The sequence below is a fragment of the Saccostrea cucullata genome, unplaced genomic scaffold, assembly GCF_032062105.1.
Source record: "Saccostrea cucullata isolate Sc308-1 unplaced genomic scaffold, CSIRO_AGI_Scuc_v1 ctg4072, whole genome shotgun sequence".
Classification (NCBI taxonomy): domain Eukaryota; kingdom Metazoa; phylum Mollusca; class Bivalvia; order Ostreida; family Ostreidae; genus Saccostrea; species Saccostrea cuccullata.
This window is the reverse complement of record NW_026930932.1, coordinates 1-20,124: the sequence shown is the minus strand read 5'-3', so window position 1 is coordinate 20,124 and position 20,124 is coordinate 1. Positions and strand designations below refer to the sequence as shown.

At 33.2% G+C, this 20,124-nt stretch overlaps 1 protein-coding gene and 2 long non-coding RNA genes across 3 annotated transcripts; 1 reads left to right on the top strand and 2 right to left on the bottom strand.

Annotated features, from left to right (window-relative positions):
- Positions 1-2,733: 2,733 nt before the first annotated feature.
- On the bottom strand, positions 2,734-4,194 carry LOC134230632 (uncharacterized). Its single transcript, XR_009984391.1, has 3 exons — positions 4,025-4,194; positions 3,467-3,524; positions 2,734-2,868 (listed from the first exon to the last, which is right to left on the bottom strand). It is a non-coding gene; the product is annotated as an uncharacterized LOC134230632 (long non-coding RNA).
- A 1,110-nt stretch (positions 4,195-5,304) lies between these two features.
- Positions 5,305-6,585, bottom strand: LOC134230631 (uncharacterized). Its single transcript, XR_009984390.1, has 3 exons — positions 6,087-6,585; positions 5,865-5,936; positions 5,305-5,740 (listed from the first exon to the last, which is right to left on the bottom strand). It is a non-coding gene; the product is annotated as an uncharacterized LOC134230631 (long non-coding RNA).
- Positions 6,586-10,866: 4,281 nt separating this feature from the next.
- LOC134230635 (ficolin-1-A-like) lies at positions 10,867-12,032 on the top strand. The gene is made up of 3 exons (XM_062712469.1): positions 10,867-10,894; positions 11,488-11,652; positions 11,759-12,032. The coding sequence occupies exons 1-3, from the start codon at positions 10,867-10,869 to the stop codon at positions 12,001-12,003; spliced, it is 438 nt and encodes a 145-aa protein (XP_062568453.1). The 3' UTR covers positions 12,004-12,032.
- The last annotated feature ends 8,092 nt before the right edge of the window (positions 12,033-20,124 follow it).

Below are 20,124 nucleotides of genomic sequence, written 5' to 3'. Positions count from 1 at the left end.
CCTACTTACAATGATCGGGAGACATGGCCACAGGCTCGCGACATGCTCCCAGCGTGTTATAATTAATTATTAAAAAAAAACATAGGTCTATACGGTAATAATGTTTAAGTATATGTTTCATGTAAAATTTTATTTTTCCTAAACCGAACAGCATAAATAATAACATACATGTACATGTGAAGTCTAACTGTGCCTGTATCACATGTTTTTCTGTACGCGGTTATAAAACAAGAAGATATGATTAGACAATAAACCAAACAAACAAGCCAAAATTTAGATCTAGAATATCTAGACTTTCACATATTAAACATTTTAAATGTGAAATTGTCTTATTATATCAACTATTAAATCTAAATGTATATTTTTTTATTTAAATTCATATCAATTTATTCTTAAGTGAATATTTTACAAACATGCAAAATATATAGTTGCTGAATAAAATTCAAGATATTTAGAATGTCAAATTTCTAATTTAACTTCATTTTCTTCTCATGCAGTTTATGGTCAGTTCAGTGCCGAACAAATGTATTTCAATTTCCAATTTTGTTTTATGTGTGGAAATTTAATAATTTATGTTTAATTTAAAATATTTTCCTAAATCTTCATTGTCAGACTCAGACAGATTGAAACCAATAAATATTGTAGTGAGCTCACACATGTTCCTTAGATCTTATAAAACATGCATAAGAAATTAAGAATTCACAGTATTTACAGTATTTATAACTCATTCTTGAGTAAGCCAAGTTTGTATTTTACCTTGGCATTTATCTTTAATGTTCATTAGTGTCTGATTGAGAGACATTAAAATGATCCACACATGTGCCTTAGATCTTATAAAACATGCATAAGAATTCACAGTATTTACATCAATTATCACACTTTCTTGAGTAAACCTTGTATTTGACCTTTACATTTGATCTTAAATTTTTCAGTGTTTAAATGAGGAAAAAATATTTGATCAAGTTCACAATATTTTTATTCAGGGTGATTCCCATACTTGCCAACCTCCAGCATGTAAAAATCTGGTCATGACCAGATTTGGAAAGTAAAAAAATCTGGTCATAACGCGTAACGACATGCACGACATATTTACCATGATTAAATTTTATACATATATATATATACAAAGTATTGTTGTATTGAGAATTCTTTTATTGAAAAAGGATTTAATTTACTATGACAAAAAATTCATACATAATTTGATTTAAATTTATATGTTAAAAATGAAAATTGAAGGTTTCATGTATTAGTATTGACCTGAAGTAAGTGTGCATTTTTTTATAAAAGCCTTTTCAGTTTCTGCTAAATTTGAAAGTATACCAATTTCAGTTTTGAAGTTATTTTTCCCCTTTCTTAATTAATTAACTACTGCAATATGTTTTAAATGTGAAGTTAGGCCTACACTGTCTTCGATCACTTTATTTTTATCTAGAATGAAAGTTTTTTTCCAAGATTCCTTAATTATGTACATACCGGTAAATATTGTTTTTCTTTTTCTTGGTTTAATCAGAGACATGTGTTTGGTTCAACTTGTTCCTGTTGGCCCTGTTGTTTTTATAGCAATTATAGTCTGATTTCTGGTTTGGATTTACCAGGATTTACCTGTGAATACCTGATTTATATTAATGTATTCTTAAGAGGTTTAATACAATTTTATAAACATTTTATTAAAATTCTATATATGTTTATGGGAAAATATTTGATTTTATTGAATACATTATTAATATTTATTTAATATTATTTATTAATTAAGTCCATTTTCTTAAAAAAATTTCAGTCTTGATAGGTGTGAAGTCTTGATAAAATTCTAAATGAATTCAAAATGTAACAAATAGTACAGAAATTTTGTGACTTTCCATGTTAGTAAATTGTTGATTATTATATTAATCTATGTTTTATCATCAAAGTGAATATATATTCAGTTGTATCAACATTTTGAACTAAAAAAGAGAGGAAAAAATTCAGAGTTATCACATTCAAAAATATAATTATGATTCATTTACTTTGTATTTATTCTCTTACTTTTTCACTATAAGTTTACCTTGCACATACTAACTAATCATGGTATATAGACTATAGGAATTAAGTAATTATCTCACCTGGTCAAATTCCCGTTTTCACACATTTTTTAATTACCTGTAATTAAAATGTGTGCAAAACGGGAACAAACCCTGATAACGATCCAGTTCTATCGGAATTGTTTACACCTGCACTGATAATTAATCCATCGGCATTGTTTACGTGATCTAAGCTTGGGTTGTAACTGGAAGTTAAAAGTGCAACCTAATTTACGAACCAAATCCGGAAAATCGGGAGATTTTCGGGTTGATCGGCAAAAATCGGGTGATAAGCATGACCCGCCGGGTCATAAAAAATAATCGGGTTACGGGTTGAAAAATCGGGTGTGACCCGACGAAATCGGGTGAGTTGGCAACTATGGTGATTCCTCAACAATGTTTAACAATTTAATATTCCATTACCATGAGACAAATTCATTAAAAGTATCCATGTACAGGATGAATTTCAATGCCAAGATCACAGATAAATTTACATGCACTTTGTTTAAATTTAAGTTTATCAATGTTTTTATTACAGTTGTATAATGTTTAAAATGCATATGATATGGCTTTCTTATCCGTCACTCAAACTGAATTTCAAATGTCAGAGTTATTGTCAGAGAGATGGTCATAAACTGAACAGTTCGACAAATGTCAACAATGCACAGAATAAAGCAATGATCTCCTTAATAAAAGCACCCTGATTTCAGACTTAGGACTCTTTGAAACTGGTTTGATTATCGTTCATAATTTAGTCTAACAGCATATGAGATTAACTGCAATCTGTACAGCTGAAATGAGCAGGGTTGTCCTGGAAAAAAAATTATAGGCATGCAGATTGTAAATGTTGTGTTATTACACATTTTAACTGTTTTTGATTGTGATTATCTTTCACATTTCATGTACAATTGGCTTTAATTTCACCTTTATTTTCTCCCAAAACTAGTGCATTAAGAAATCATGAAAAATAAAATCTTATACTGCAACCTCAGTCATATATTATTTTTTTTTTAATCTTATTTAACAAAATTTACTAACAAGTACATTATCATTCATTTTATCTTGTTGACTTGCTAACAAGTATATGAATACATTAGTTTGTGAGATTTTCTCTATTTTCTGCTTGTATTTATCTTTTAATTAATGTATTTTTCTTTGTTTTCTTTTTTTTTTTTTTGTCTTGAAATTTGAATATGAAAAAGAAAATACATACTTTATATGACATCAGACAACAAAATGACTAGAATAATTCAACATTGTTTTCAGTTTAATTTCCTCTCCAGATTTTTAAAAGAAGAAAATCACTTGTTCCGAGAATCTGCTGACACGTTATCTTAACTCAGATAATAATATATATGCATTTTAATGATCATGCAAAAATACATGATAAAAAATCAAATCATACATACTTTTTAGATTAAAATCCTTTATACTGTGATGACGCATGAGTGCAGGCAAATCCATTCTCTGTAATAATGAATATTAAAAGATTAACTTGTGTTTCATAACTCACAATACATTACAAATGTACATGCAATGTAAGTGCAGTGCTGACTGCTGAATGAGCTTTTTAAACATTTAAACAGTAGCATTAGAAATGGTCATAATGATTCTACATTCATGCATTTATCATAAATTGCACTGAAATGAAAGAAACTATTTTCTAACCTTACTAGGAAAATGTTAATAGTAACAAACTGATTAAGGCATAATACATATGATTGTTTTTGTCTAAGAGCTCATTGATAGCTGATTGAATCATGTGACAGAGTATTTGTAAATATTTATCCCCCCTTCTATCTAGCTACTTCTATCTACACTACTTCTATCTATTTTTCCGCACCCTATTTTTGTTTACATAAAATAGAATAAAATGTTTATAATTTCAGTCATTAGAATATTGTCTAAAGGGCGAAATAAGTGTAAAAATGCACACATGTACAGTGTACAGTTTGTAGTGCACTTACATGTTCTCGCACATCATCTATTCAAGTCCGCGGTAGACGGTTCCTGTGGAATTATCCAATCAAACAGAGCAAATTTAACAGGAAAACATGTTATTACACTTTTACACAAGTAAGAATCGGTTAAATCGTCCAAACAAACTGAAAAAATACGGTCTTTCGATGTCTGGACTCTTCGTTGTTTACTAGACTGGCCTGCCTGTCTGATATCAGATATACAGACAGGTGATCAGTAATGTAAAGAGCCCTCTACCGGCCGCGCTCATTGGCTGATAAAAACTCTCGCTGACGTAGAATTTAAATAGGCCTACCTCGGGGAAACCAAAACAGATCATAGAGTGCTATATTATGTATGGTTATCGTTACCTCGAGTTTTCTTTACGTACGTACGAAAATTGCATTGACAAAAATAAATTGTGAAAGATATTCAACATTAAATTTTCTAAAGTCTTTGAAAGAAAGAAGTATTAAAAGTGCTTTGAATAACGATACCGTGGTTGTTTTACCGACGGGCTACGTAGAAAGTTTGATTTACGAGGTGCTGCCTCTTTCCCTCTTTCCTCTAGTATACACAGCCACATAGTTTTTCTGACACAAATCATAGAACTCTCGCATTTTTTGTCCAAGTTAATTAATTTTTGAAAACAATTTCTACAAAGTATTCCGCTTTCAACACTTATACCGCCATACTTTTTAACAGTTCTTTTAGACCAATATCTGTATTTGCTTTTGATTCAATTATTCTAACACGGTCACTAATATTTCCACATACAATGCTTGTACAAATACATGTATTCCTTTTTTCAAATTTTTGTTTCACGGGAGTGTTAAACATTTCATACTAGGCCTATGTACAACCCAGATAGCATGAGGACATTGGCCCAACGTTGGCCCAACAATGTCGGTTATGTTGGGCCAATGTTGGCAGTTTTACGCTGGCCCAATGTCTTACTGCTCATTGGCGCGCCGTTGGCCCAACATGTTGGGCCAATGTTGGTACAATACTGTTTGTTCATTTGTCAACGTTGGTACAACATTATTCCAACATACCAACGCCAACGCAATATTTTTTTAACGTTGGCCCAACGTTGGACCTCAGTTCAAAGTATAATCATGACGTTGGTCCGACGTTGGTCCAACGCTTTTGTTGAAATGCCAACGTTGGTACAACGCTATTCCAACGTACCGATGCTAACCAAATATTTTGTAACGTTGGCCCTACATTGGACCTCAGTTCAAAATATAGTTATTACGTTGGTTCAACGTTGATACAATTATTCCTCAATACAAATGTCTTACAAAATTAATTAAATTCTGTAATTTTTATTTCCCAGATTATACGACACAATTAATTTCACCATGTTAGGTCAAATACTTTTTTCCTCCTAAAATGTATCACAATATATTCTTTGCCACTTTCACTTTCATTAAAGTATTCCATGGAATGTAACTAAAAGAAGGAAGAGGTAGAAAGTTCAATGTTTCTCAAGTACACTCCACATCACTATGTCCACTACTAAATATCACTTTGATATAAGAGTCTTCAAGTTCTAACTGTAGAGTTTTGAAAGGTCGTATTTGCATCACTTATCACTTTTTCTGTTGTTTATCTGTTCTTAGAATCCATGTTTCCCACACATATAAATCAGTCCCTTCCATATACAGAAATGCCACATCAATAGTCTCAGAGTGAAGAGGGTTTTTCCATCCGGGCAATTCCTGCAAACGTTAAGATTGTCATCAATTAAAATAGTATTTTCAAATGTTCATCAGCATCACACATATTTTTAAATTGAATTTCACATTAGTAATTATTAATAACAAATACAAAATAGTTACTTACATTTCACTGGTTAACATTCTTGCGTTCATTTACAGATCCGGACATATCTGCTCTGTTCAAGCCCGCCAATTCCTATAAAAGTTAAGGTCGTCATCAATTACAATTGTTTAATCAGCTACCTGGTACCAATAATTTGAAAGCCTACATGTATGCAGGCCATTACAATGTTGTGTATTTCACATTATTAATTATTTCAATAACAAAAACAAAAGCTATACTTACATTGAAAGGATTAAAATTCTTGCTTTCACTTAAACAGACACATACGCTTTGAATTGTTAAAGTGCGCGGTTAAAAAAAACTGATTTAAAGATGTCGGTTTCCTTGGAGACCTATGAGTCACCTGCCGAGCCAGTGAATTTCACCAGTGACCTATTTATTTTGGAGCCCAAAACTTGCAAAACACAGCACTTTAAATTTGATTCAATGATGCTAAATATAGAATCTACCAAGATATAAAATTACTATATGTATTTCACAGACTTATAAGGATTGTCTCATAATTTCCATTCAATATATAATATAGATCACATGTTTATAATGAGTTGCTTATTACATTACCATCGATTTTCAATAGATAAATCTAAATTGATGAATACTTTTCGCAACATTGGGCCAACGTTGGACCAGCATTTCATCTCAAACATTACAGGCTACCTGTACATGTACTAGTAATCCCAATATTCCTACTATTGGACCAACTCCAGTTCAGTCAAGCACGCCCAACACAGAGCAATGCATCATGATATTGTCAACATTTATTAAGCTGGGCCAACGTTGGGCAAACATTGAATAACCAACAATAAGTAGCAATGTTTTGCCACTAACGTGTACTCAGTTAGACCTACGTTGGGCCAACATTTCATATTTAACACACAATGGTCTTAATCCATGTCAACATTTACTCGGTTGGACTTATGTTGGGCCAACATCTTAATGTCCAACACCAAATCGCTATGTTTCTTGTCAACATGTAACTACAATGGGCCAATATTGGGCCAACATCACATGCCCAACACCGTTGGTTTAGCTTTCATGCCAACGTAAATGAACGTTGGACCAATATCACATGCCCAACACCGTTGGTTTAGCTTTCTTGCCAACGTAAATGAACGTTGGACCAACGTTGGGCCAATATCACATGCCCAACACCGTTGGTTTAGCTTTCTTTCCCACGTAAATGAACGTTGGACCAACGTTGGGCCAATATCACATTCCAACACCGTTGGTTTAGCTTTCATGCCAACGTAAATGAACGTTGGACCAACGTTGGGCCTACATCTGTTCCCCAACGCCAACACTCCACCAACCATACAACCAAAAACCAACGTTGGCCCAACGGAGTCTATCTGGGCAAGACATTTCACTTCGCTGAATTTATTCTAAATTTTCAGGCGTGATATAACAGATCAGCAAGCCCCTATCACATTGCATGGCATAGATTAATTGGATAAAATAAAACTGCATTACAACTCTGCAAACTAGTTTTGTTTATTAGAATTGACATATTTTAATTACCGCAGGAAACAAAAATCGGTCTAAAGTTCCCCACTGAGTCAGCAAGATAGCTTTATTGTGATTATTTCCCATGCTGTATCGTACAGCAGCGGCGATAGTACAATTTAGTTGCTTCCAAATACGTAAAATGTAAATATAAGGAATGTGCTTAACTTTAGTGTGAATAATTGGTATGTGAATTACACAGACGTGCACGTAGGCATATTTTTCATGAAACGTTAGCGCTTTAAAAAATATGCCTACGTTACAAGTCTGTGTGAACTTTCAAACATTCCTTAATTGAGTTTTAATTGTAAACTAGATCTCAAATGATGAGCAACAAAATGAGCATTGTACTATTTGCACTATTCTTCGTATCGACAACCGCAAATATACCTGAACCAACGGACCCATGTGTGACTGTAAAGAATTCCCTTTTACTTGCCTCACAACTTGTTAAACAACTACAGGGTACTTGCAATGAAAATGTAACAACTGGAGGGAATCAAGAAATGGCAAATTACATAGAATGCGCTACTAAAGGAGATGTGAGAGATATGAAACAAGAATTGATGTCATTGCGTGGTTTAGTACAGAGCTGTAGAAAAGGTTAAATGAATTTTGTTTTTACATGTGACTTTTGATTTCATATGTTGCATCTCCAATCACGTTTATATATCATTTATGAGTCAATTAAATGAATTAGAAATAATTAAAATGAAATTAATATTTTAATATTATTACATCGCAATTTAACAGGGTGTTTGCAAAAATAATTTTACATTTTAAAACATATTAAAAATACATTTAATAACAGTTTTCTTAATAAGTCCTAAGACTTTCCATAAATTTTCAAATAAGTGAATTTTGTCTTAAGTCGGAATTTGAAGAAAAAGAAACTGTTCTATGTTGTGAAACGTATGTTCAAATCTACAAAACATCAATGAACCAAAACTATCATTATGATTACAATATTAATTGACCATGGTCACCTAGCAAAATCTTTTTAAATAAAAAATAGGATTTTTTGTACACATCAGCTTCTATCTTCATATTACCATTTATCATTAAAAGTATTTCTTACGTGAACTGCATTGAATTTAAGTGTGAACAATTCTTTTATATGTGAACTAAATCATGAACGTATTTTTCAGCAATAGTTAATAGTTATATTACATAATTATATATGATTCATCTTATATGTCCTAGGTATACGTTTAACCAATATTCAACCACATCGGAAAAACTTATTTCATTGTTGTTTTTTTTTTCATTTAATTTGCATCCATTAAATGGGAAATATCGACAACTTCACTAATGAAATATTATGTAATGATTTATTTTTAATTTTAATTGAATCCTTGATATTTTAAATTTTAAAATGATCACAGTGTAATCATACTATTTTTATAGACACGTGTGGCGTATTTTATCCAAGAGACTGTCAGGACCTCTTGCTTCAAGGTCACAGGGAGAGTAGGGTGTACACAATTTTTCCAAAGAACGGGTCTAGCTTCCAGGTTTTCTGTGATCAAGAAACAGACGGTGGTGGATGGACGGTAATAAACATCAAATTGAAATTAACAACGAGCACATGTCTTTTTTCCCTACTCTTTGTAATCATGAAGAATCCTTATTGTAGTGAACAAAAAGAATGAATTTCACGTGAGCCCTCTGGAATATGTAAAAGTGAATTCATTTTCCATAACATAGAAAAGTAATAGTATACCAGGTTCAAACCTGCTTGCATATCTTCTTCCCTAGAAGTGAGACAAAATTTATGCTAATATGATCGCGGCCACAATTATTCATTAATGGAAGTATGTTCGTATTTTATCTCGTTATAGGTCTTGAGAAAAAAGTAACAATAAAGTGTAAAATGATAACAGTTATACAGCTCAACAAACATTTGAAACTCACATGGTTTTTCGCACAAATCAAAGTCACATTGTTATAATGCAAAAATAATGTAATGTGACAACAAAATATATTTCTAAAATGATTTATGACTTAATTTTGATCATATTCCAATTCTTTAAACATAATTCACTCATAATAATTGGTGGGATTTTTATATGCTCTTGCTTGATATCTTATCAGAGTTTCCAAAGTATTTTCATTGTTTCTTGTCAAATGTAACTGTCTTTTTAATCTTTCACTTTAAAGCATACTTCTACTTTGCCTTAATAAAGAAAAAGTGCAGTTCATGTAACTTCTGTATTTTCTGAACATTAATATAGCACTAAGGTGGAAGGTGATATATGTATTTCTCATCTGTTCGACTGCTTTCTATGTTAAAAAGATGGCATTTTTCAGGTTAACTTCCTGAAATCTAGCATCATGAAAGATACCTTCCTTCGCAAAATTTCAGAGTTTCAGACCATAAATGTAAAAGAATGTTCTTTTTGATATTTAAAATTTACTTTGTTGAAAGATTAACAATACTTTATTATCCTATCCTTTTACTAAATTTCTTTATGCAGTTTTGTCATTTTTCGGTGCTTAATTCCGACAAAACCAAGACAGGTATAGAAAATGTGCAAATCAAATAGTATCAAAGAAAGGTCCATTAATTAATTTGTAAAAGCCTTTGCTAGAATCATACACATTTAACATCATACAATTTATAAAGAAATTTCCTTTTAGAACACTGACTTTTAAAACTTACGAAAATGATTTTAGAGAAAGTGCACTTATAACATGAAACAACATAACACAACAAGGGTTATGTCTCGATAATTCTAAGCTTTATTGTAAGAAAAATGTGACTTTAATCTGTGCGAAAAACCATGTGAGTTTAAAAAGTTTGTTTAGCTGTACAACTCTCAAAAACGACTTCATTTCTCCTTTCGGTATATGAGAAAGTTTATAAGCTAATTTCAACAGTTAATGTATGTGTCAATTATCACATCAATAACTCAGGGAATCCAGACGTATTTATTTTTAGCTCACCTGAGCCGAATGCTCAAGTGAGCTTTTCTGGTCAAAATTTTTCCGTTGTGTTTCTGTCCTCTTTGTTGTTGTCGGTGTAAACTTCTCACATTTCCATCTTCTTTTCAAGTACCACTGGGTCAATTTCAACATGCCACAAAGTATCTTTGGGTGAAAGGGAATCAAGTTTGTTCAAATGTGGGACCAAGCCCTCTTCCGAAGGGAGATAATTATGAATAATGAAAAAATAATGGCATCTTTAAAAACTTCGAGAAACTTTGAAACGGAGTTAGGGGTTAGTGAGGGGTCGCAATTGGAGATCAAATAATATGTTGGAAAAAATTTTTGAAATCTTCTTTTCAAGTATGGCAAAGTTATACATGTATGCTTTATTGATATAGTGAGATTCTAAAGTAACAGACAATTAAAATCCACCTCCCCAAAAAGTAAATTTTTAATGCTAGGCTGATATGTGTTTTTTTTTAACTAGCCCATGTGCTCAGGTGAGTGATGTTGCCCATGGACCTCTTGTTAAATTAAATATTCTACTTAAAGGTTTTACAAAGGCGGCAGGATGGATCTGAAGATTTTTTCAGAACCTGGTATGAGTACAAGACCGGATTTGGAAATCTGTCAAATGAGTTTTGGCTTGGTAATGTCAACTGTTGAATGTGCTTCTGGATATTTTTTTCATAAATGTTTTCGAGGCAAAGTTAATTCTTTTATTATCAATTAATAAGGATTTTTATATTTCTGATTACAACAATACCAAAAAAAGTTTTTGAACAATTGTAAAAGAAAGGGTTTATATAAAAATGTTAAATCTTTTAAAGATGTGCAAACAGTGAAAATACTTATATATCAAACATATGAGAATTTTACAAACAAAACAAACATGAATATGTCTACATAAGGATATCAAAATTAATTTAGGGTCATTGTTTTAATATGTCTCTTGTTTATATTTTTTCATTAGCTTTTAAATTCATGAAACAAGGATATATAATCCCTAAGCGTTGTTTCGCATTTTTTAATGCAAGAAAATATGGAAGATTCTTCACTTAGGACACATAAACACATGCTAAGGCCAAGTACTAAGAATCCCCTGGCGTTCCCTTGTATCATCATCATTTATACATGTAGGACATTTGAATAAAAACTGAATGAATCTCTTTTCTCATTTTTTTCTGAACAGGGAATGACAAAATCCACACCCTTTCAGAATCCGGGAATTACTCTTTAAGAATCGACCTGAAGGATTTTTCCGGAAATTCTCGTCATGCTAGCTACAGTACCTTCAATGTTGGAAATGAAGAATCGGGATATCTCTTAAAGGTCCTAGGTTACACCGGGAATGCTGGTAACTTATTTTTTTGCATGTTAGCCAATAACTGATTACGTCATTATTTTATGTTAACCACATATTGATTACATTATGTTCTAATGTCAACAATGTATTTCTTTAGTCAACTCAATGTCTATTCACAACAATGCTACATTCGTCACCAAGGATCGGGATAATGAGAGATCGTGTGCAAATAGATTGAAAGGGGGTTGGTGGTACCGAGCTTGTCACGAAGGTAACCTTAACGGTCTGTACTTGAGAGGAGAGCATAAATCCTATGCTGACGGTATAAACTGGTATAAATGGAAAGGATATCACTATTCCTTAAAGTATGCTGACATGAAAATCAGGAGAACAATTAACTAAAATCTAGACAACCATATTCAGACAAATTATGAGAGAACATCATTTATAGAAATGAATTAATAAAATTAAGAAAATATTAACTTGTTTTCATTTTCGTTTTTCCTTCATTATCTAAAATTACATAAATATTCTAAAAGAAATGTTTAAGGGGGCCGACTATGGTTTTATTGTGTGAAAACTGCAATAGCGAAACTCTTCATTTTTATACAATATATAATTTACATTACCTGTAGTGTACATGCAAAGTTTTGGGGAAATCTACCGTCCAGGTATTTTGGAGGGACCGTCTCAAAATTCAGGTTTATTCACTATAGGATTATATAGGAAAATATGCCAATTTTTAGCACGTTTAAGCAAATTATACAAATACATGTACTACAATAGACTTTTTGTTCAAACTATAATATTTGATGAGTAATGCTATGTTGTTGTGAGATGTGTATTGTTTCATTATGTATATTATTATTAACATTAAGTTTCTTGAACATTCCAGAGTGGTCAATATGTTTGGTCATTTTTTCTAGAACATTCTTGAACTTTGTTTATGTCTAGAACTTTCCAGGAATATCATGTATTTACAATTTCTAGAATATTCTAGATTTATTTTACTGTATAAATACCCTGTCAATTCGATGCATAGAGAATTGTCGTATAAGCATCATTGAGGTATTACTGGGATATAATTTCACTGGGACATTGTGTGCAGCAACGGACACTCTGATGTATGTATTTTTAGATTTTTGCTAAGTTTGTACTTAATGATTTGTATATTACTGTAAATAAATTATTGTTAAGTTTAAACTGTGTGATTGATCTTTGCTGGAATTTAGGGTTATTCTGACCCATAACAGAATTGGGGGCTCGTCCGGGATCAAGAATTTTTTTTTTTGCACTTTTGCAGTTTATTGTCAGAATTTTGTTAATTGAACCTTTAAATTAAATTATAAGCCAGCAAAAATCAACATGGTATTTTCGGTCACAGACTTTCTTAGTTCACCAAGTGTTCAGGTTTTTGATACGTTAAAAAAGGATGACTTGATCGCATTAGGTTTGCATTTTGGGTTAGATGTTAAATCCTCTCAGAGAAAGCAAGACATTAGAATTAAGGTTGCAAACAAACTAGTAGAAGAAAACATCTTTGAAAAATATGATCTTCCAGAATATACAGTTAAATCAGAATTAGGCTCTTACAAAATGGCAGAATATCAGTTTCAATTAGAGTTAGAGAAAATGCGATTAGAAAGAGAAAAATTAGAAAGAGAAGAACGAGAGCGTGAACGAAAATTTGAATTAGACAAATTAGAAAGAGAAGAACGAGAGCGTGAACGAAAATTTGAATTAGACAAATTAGAAAGACAAGAGCACTTTGAGTTAGAGAAATTAAGATTACAGCACCAACCAGAACCGTCATTTGTCAAGAATGAATTTGACGCAGCAAAAAACATTAGGTTAGTTCCGAAATTTCAAGAAAAATCTGTAGACAAATATTTTTCCCAATTCGAAAAAGTCGCAGAGAATCTTAAATGGCCACAAAATGTTTGGTCAACAATGTTACAAAGTGTACTGGTTGGCAAAGCAGCTGAGGTATACTCTGCACTAGGGGTAGCTGAAAGTTCAGACTATGAGAAGGTCAAAGCAGCAATATTAAAAGCATATGAATTAGTACCTGAAGCATATAGACAAAAATTCAGAAAGTATAGGAAGTTTGATAACCAAACATTTGTTGAATTTTCACGAGAGAAAAATATTTGTTCGATCACTGGTTTAGATCTAAGAAACTTGATAAAACCTTTGCTAATATGCGCCAAGTCATCCTGGTAGAGGAGTTTAAGGAATGTGTTCCTCAAGATTTGAAAACACATTTAGAAGATAAGAATGTGAAAACTCTTGAAGAGGCAGCAGTCATATCTGATACTTATGCTCTATCTCATAAAAAGAATTTTGTATCAAGATCTCAGACTAGCAGCAATTCTACCAATTCAGACACATATAAAAAGAGTGGTTCAGGGTCTCAGTCTTTCACAAGTTCCCAGTCTCCATCCCAAGGTGGTTCTAAGTCCGGTCCAGGACGTTTTGAAGGATCTTCTGGAATAGTGTCGCTTCCTACTTGTAGTTATTGTATGAAAAAGGGTCATCTGATCAGTGAATGCTTTAAACTTAAGAGAAAAAATGATTTTGATAAAACTCAACCACACGCTTGTGCGGCAGTTCGAGGTGATAGAGAAGCCTTAGTTTCGATTTGTTCTGACACTCCTGATGTCCAGGGTTCACAGTCCAGTTCTATTGATTCTATGGAGGATTATAAGCCCTTTATGTCTCAGGGTTTTGTTTCACTCGGTGACTCTAGCGAAATTAAACCTGTCCAGATTTTGAGAGATACTGGTGCTGCACAGACGTTATTGTTACAGGGCGTGCTTCCTTTGTCTGAGCAGACTTCTACTGGTGGGTCAGTTTTATTACAGGGTGTGGAGCTAGGCGTCATTGATGTTCCCCTGCATAGAATTAGTTTGAAGTCAGATTCAGTTACTGGACCTGTTATCGTAGGTGTTCGACCTACTCTTCCCGTTCCAGGCATTTCTTTGTTGCTAGGCAACGATTTAGCTGGTGGAAAAGTTGTACCAGATCCTATAGTTTGTGAGAAAATCACTCCAGATGTTATGTGCGATGATGAAGATGATGACATTTATCCAGCCTGTGCTGTTACTAGAGCGATGGCCAGAAGACGAGAAATGGAGGCAGACCATACTCAAGCCTTTGACGAGACGAATTCCTCTGTTGATATTGATTTGAATGACACTTTCTTATCTGACCTTGATGGCACTCAAACCAGCATGGAACCACATAATATCAAGAAGCAAGAGAAGAAAGAATTTTTACCAAAATTTGGTGGTGAGGATGATGTTAGCCAAGGCAAGGACATCCTCAGCCGAGAACGTTTACTCTCTGAACAACATAAAGACCCAGATATCATTCAACTTAGTAAGAGGGCACTTCCACCAGAAGAGGCTATTAAAGTTGGAGAATGCTTCTATATGAAAGATGGCATCCTTATGCGAAAATGGCGACCACCTGACGCTTCTCCAGATGAAGTGTGGCGTGTTGTTCACCAGACAGTGGTCCCAGCTGCTTATGGTCGAGATGTCATGAGTTTAGCTCACGATACATCTATGGCTGGTCATTTAGGTATCAATAAGACTTATAATAGGATTTTGAGTCATTTTTATTGGCCTAAGCTAAGAAAGGATGTTTCGAAGTTTTGCAAGTCATGCCATGTCTGTCAGATGGTAGGTAAACCAAATCAGAAGATACCATCTGCTCCTCTCCAACCCATTCCAGCTTTTGAAGAACCGTTTAGTCGAGTGTTGGTGGATTGTGTAGGACCTTTGCCTAGGACTAGGTCTGGAAACCAGTATTTACTTACCATTATGTGTACATCCACTCGATTTCCTGAAGCCATACCTCTTAGGAATATAAAGGCAAAGAGCATAGTTAAGGCCCTAACCAAGTTTTTCAGTTTTGTCGGAGCACCCAAGGCAATTCAGTCGGATCAAGGCTCAAATTTTATGTCGGGGTTGTTCCAGCAAGTCATGCATGAGTTGGGTATAAGGCAATATAGATCAACTGCTTATCATCCTGAGTCCCAGGGAGCGCTAGAACGTTTTCATCAAACCCTAAAAACAATGCTGAAGACCTATTGTTACCAGTATGAGAAAGACTGGGAGGAAGGGGTTCATCTTGTGCTATTTGCTGCATGAGAAGCAGTCCAGGAGTCTCTTGGATTCAGTCCTTTTGAATTGGTGTTCGGTCATACAGTTAGAGGTCCTTTGAAATTGTTAAAGGAAAAGTGGCTGACTGAGACTAGTGATCTTAATCTTTTAGATTATGTGTCTGATTTCAAAGAAAAACTTTACAATGCTTGTAAATTAGCACAAGAAAATTTGAAGAGTTCTCAGATGAAAATGAAAATGTGGTATGACAAAGATGCCAGAAATAGGGTGTTTAAGCCAGGTGATAAGGTTCTTGTATTTTTACCTATTCCTGGTCATCCTTTACAGGCCAGATTTTATGGCCCTTATGAAATTGAAAGCAAGATCAGTGATGTAAACTATATAGTTAAGACACCAGGTCGACGTAAAGAGAAACGGGTTTGTCACATTAACATGTTAAAAGAGTATTTTGAAAGGTGTGACCGAAATTCTGTAAAACCAGTTTCCACTTTAGCCAATGCTAAGACTGTTCAAAATTGTATTGAAAGTGATACAAGTGTAGAAATGAATGATAAAGATTGTAATCAGAGTGTCCGCTTGAAAAACTCAGAAATTTTGGCTGATTTTGATGCCAAACTTGGACATTTGAACATTCACCAAAAAGAACAAATTAAAAACTTGATGAATGAGTATCGTCAAATCTTCTCGGATGTTCCAAAGAAAACTAATGCAGCTTGTCATGATGTTATAGTTGGCGACGCTCTGCCTATCAAACAACATCCGTACCGTCTGAATCCAATAAAATTGCAGTACCTAAGAAGGGAAGTGCAGTATATGTTGGACAATGACATTGTTGAACCTAGTAAAAGTAACTGGAGTTCACCTTGTATTCTTGTACCAAAACAGGACGGTACCTACCGATTATGTACAGACTTTAGAAAGGTGAATTCTGTTACCAAAACTGATTCATATCCAATACCTAGAATCGATGACTGTATTGACAACATTGGAAACGCGAAATTTGTCGGTAAATTTGACCTGTTGAAAGGCTACTGGCAAGTACCGTTAACAGAAAGAGCAAAAGAAATATCTGCTTTTGCTACACCAGATGGACTTTACCAGTATAAAGTAATGCCTTTTGGCATGAAAAACACACCGGCTACATTCCAAAGAATGATTCACTCCCTTCTTCAAGACCTTAGAGGATCGAGGCCTACATTGATGATGTCATCATATACAGTGACACATGGGACAAACGTGTCCGAATCATGCGTGCTTTATTTGACATTTTAGCTAAAGCAAATTTAACTGTGAACCTTGAAAAGAGTGAATTTTGCCATGCTTATGTAGAGTATTTAGGTCATAAAGTAGGTCAAGGTTATGTTACACCCATTATGGCTAAAGTGGAAGCTATTGCAAAGTTCCCCTTTTACAAACAAGAAAGAATTAATGAGGTTTTTGGGCATGGCTGGGTTTTACAGAAAATTTTGTCCAAATTTTTCCTCAGTTGTTAGTCCACTTACAAATCTTTTACAAAAGAGGGTTAACTTTGAATGGACAAAGGACTGTGAAAAAAACGTTTCATAAAATCAAATCTGTCCTTATGAGCAATCCAGTTCTGTCAACTCCAGATTTTTTAAGCAATTTAAGCTTACTGTTGATGCTAGTGATGTTGGAATGGGGCAGCTTTGTTTCAAGAACATAGTGATAAGGTAGATAGAGTTGTTTCTTATTTTTCAAAGAAACTTACAAAATGTCAACAAAAATTTTTCCACCATTGAAAAGGAATGCCTTGCTTTGTTGTTAGCCTTACAGCATTTTGATGTTTATCTGAATGTTACTTTGCATCCAATTCTTGTATATACGGATCACAACCCCCTGACATTTTTGCATAAATTGTCAAACAAGAATCAAAGACTGACTAGATGGAGTTTGTTGTTACAAGAAAACAACATAACAATTAAGCATATCAAAGGCAAAGACAATGTTATTGCAGACGCCTTGGCAAGAGTATCGTAAACATACTAGATTTTGTATTAATGTACATAACTTTTATTTTAATAATATAAGTTTTCATTGACATTAAACTTTTTAAGGGGGGAGGTGTTGTGAGATGTGTATTGTTTCATTATGTATATTATTATTAACATTAAGTTTCTTGAACATTCCAGAGTGGTCAATATGTTTGGTCATTTTTTCTAGAACATTCTTGAACTTTGTTTTTCTGAAATTTCCAGGAATATCATGTATTTACAATTTCTAGAATATTCTTAAATTTTTATTACTGTATAAATACCCTGTCAATTCGATGCATAGAGAATTGTCGTATAAGCATCATTGAGGTATTACTGGGATATAATTTCACTGGGACATTGTGTGCAGCAACGGACACTCTGATGTATGTATTTTTAGATTTTTGCTAAGTTTGTACTTAATGATTTGTATATTACTGTAAATAAATTATTGTTAAGTTTAAACTGTGTGATTGATCTTTGCTGGCATTTAGGGTTTTCTGACCCATAACAATATTATACAATATATGTAAGAAACACAAAGAGCATTCTACCGTTTTGGTATTGTGCAAAACAACATCGTTCCCCTTAATGTCGTTACATGTTTTTATATCATCAAGGACTTTTGATAATATTTATTATTTGAATCATATTTAATTTAGGTTAAGTGTTAAGTTTCATAACTGAAATGCGTTTGCATCTACTTTGATATACTAACATTTCAAAATATGACTTCATTAACATTTTAATCAAACGAACATGCAAAAATCATTCTTTCACATTTACTTATATTTTTACGATGAAACCGCTTTAGGGAGAAGGCAGTGCATTTTTGTACAACACTACACACCTTTTCAGAATTACATTCTGCATAATATAGTTTTCAGTAAACTCCTCAAACGTGTTATAACTGCGTAGCGTACATTTGTGTTATATGCTATGCACTGTAGAGGATTATTTGAAGTGTGGAATTTGATAATAAAAAAATGTTAGTACAATGTGCAGATTTCAACCCGAACATCCTCAGTTCGTACACGCTGCTTATGGAGCTTGGTACACTTCGTGCCGCCTCGCTGCACTCGATATAACAAAAAAGTACCAGATGTAAAAATGATTAGATCAAGCAACATGAAACAGCATCAATCTTTCAACTCGTTTAAAAATTGTAAGGAAGTCTTGATTATGTTTCTTCAAAATGAATGGCGGAGTTAATTGGGTATTGTGCACTTGGTACATGTAATATATTCTTTACCGCAATAAAAGTATATTATTTTATTTTTGAAATATGATTTTATCCCTTTAAGCTTTTTACTTGGGCCAATGCATCAATATTTGAAAGGAAATAATCGATGGACTAAGTGGTTAAAAAATATCTTATTGCGTTCATTCCATTGTATTGTATATATAGAAGGTAATATACCATCTACATTTATCTTTTTAAATATTTAAGAGTTAAATCGGTATCCACATTGTATATGTAATTAATATGATATGGCAAACTTTATTTAAATTTTTTTTTTCAACACAATGACGTTTCTGATTTCAAGGTAAAAGATTCACGTAACCTTTTGAACAATAGACGTATTAATATTCTTATTTCAGCTCGTCGGGACAATATGTTCACTGGAACGAAAATAAAAAATCCTTGATCCATAACCAATTCAGATTTCAGCAAGATTAAATATGCTCTATGTATCGTGCAATTTTGACACCTGTTTGAATTTTGAAGTTACTTTCATTTAATGATGGAAAGGTAAGTGAATTATAAGATGTTGGACATCAAGATTTCTTTTCCAGGCAATCTTTAAAAAGAAAACATTTGTTTATCCTTCTTGATTCCGAAATGAATATTACGGGAAAACATGAGACTTACAAACGTTTATAGTCGCGCCATTTTAGTCGATCAGTCGGACGAAGGCACGCAGATAAATTATTGAGCCTCGAATGATGTCAAACATTCAATTCTGTGTTTAATTTCAGAAGATTAAAGTTGTCATTATAATGTTAATGAATCGCTGTCTCTTAATAACATTGAAAGTAAAAAACAAAACATAACTTTTCTCAGTGATGTGTAAATATATTAAAGTCTATCGAAAATATAAACTTTTGAAAACTTATTATATGCTTATATGCACGTTTTTAAAATGTTTCTTTAGGTCCGAGGAGTTATTGACAGTTGAGGACAGGGCACAGTTATCCACATTTATTGGCAAAAGCAGCAGTTTTGAACTGTTATATAAAATAAGTCGTGATGGTTGTTCGGCGACAAGGTTTCACCAGTCCTGTGACTACAATGGTCCTACAGTAACGGTCCTTTACGATACTAATAATAGCGTGTACGGGGGATTCCTTTCAGAAGACTGGAAAGTAGGAAGGCCTTCAACAAGCATAGAGGATAGAAA

What these genes read in the sequence shown, in the direction of transcription:
- LOC134230635 (XM_062712469.1), top strand. Translation starts at nt 10,867, where the DNA reads ATGGATCTGAAGATTTTTTCAGAACCTG. An exon ending in GAAGATTTTTTCAGAACCTG is followed by an intron (nt 10,895 to 11,487) that starts GTATGAGTACAA and finishes TTTTCTGAACAG; the next exon opens with GGAATGACAAAATCCACACC. An exon ending in AGGTTACACCGGGAATGCTG is followed by an intron (nt 11,653 to 11,758) that starts GTAACTTATTTT and finishes GTATTTCTTTAG; the next exon opens with TCAACTCAATGTCTATTCAC.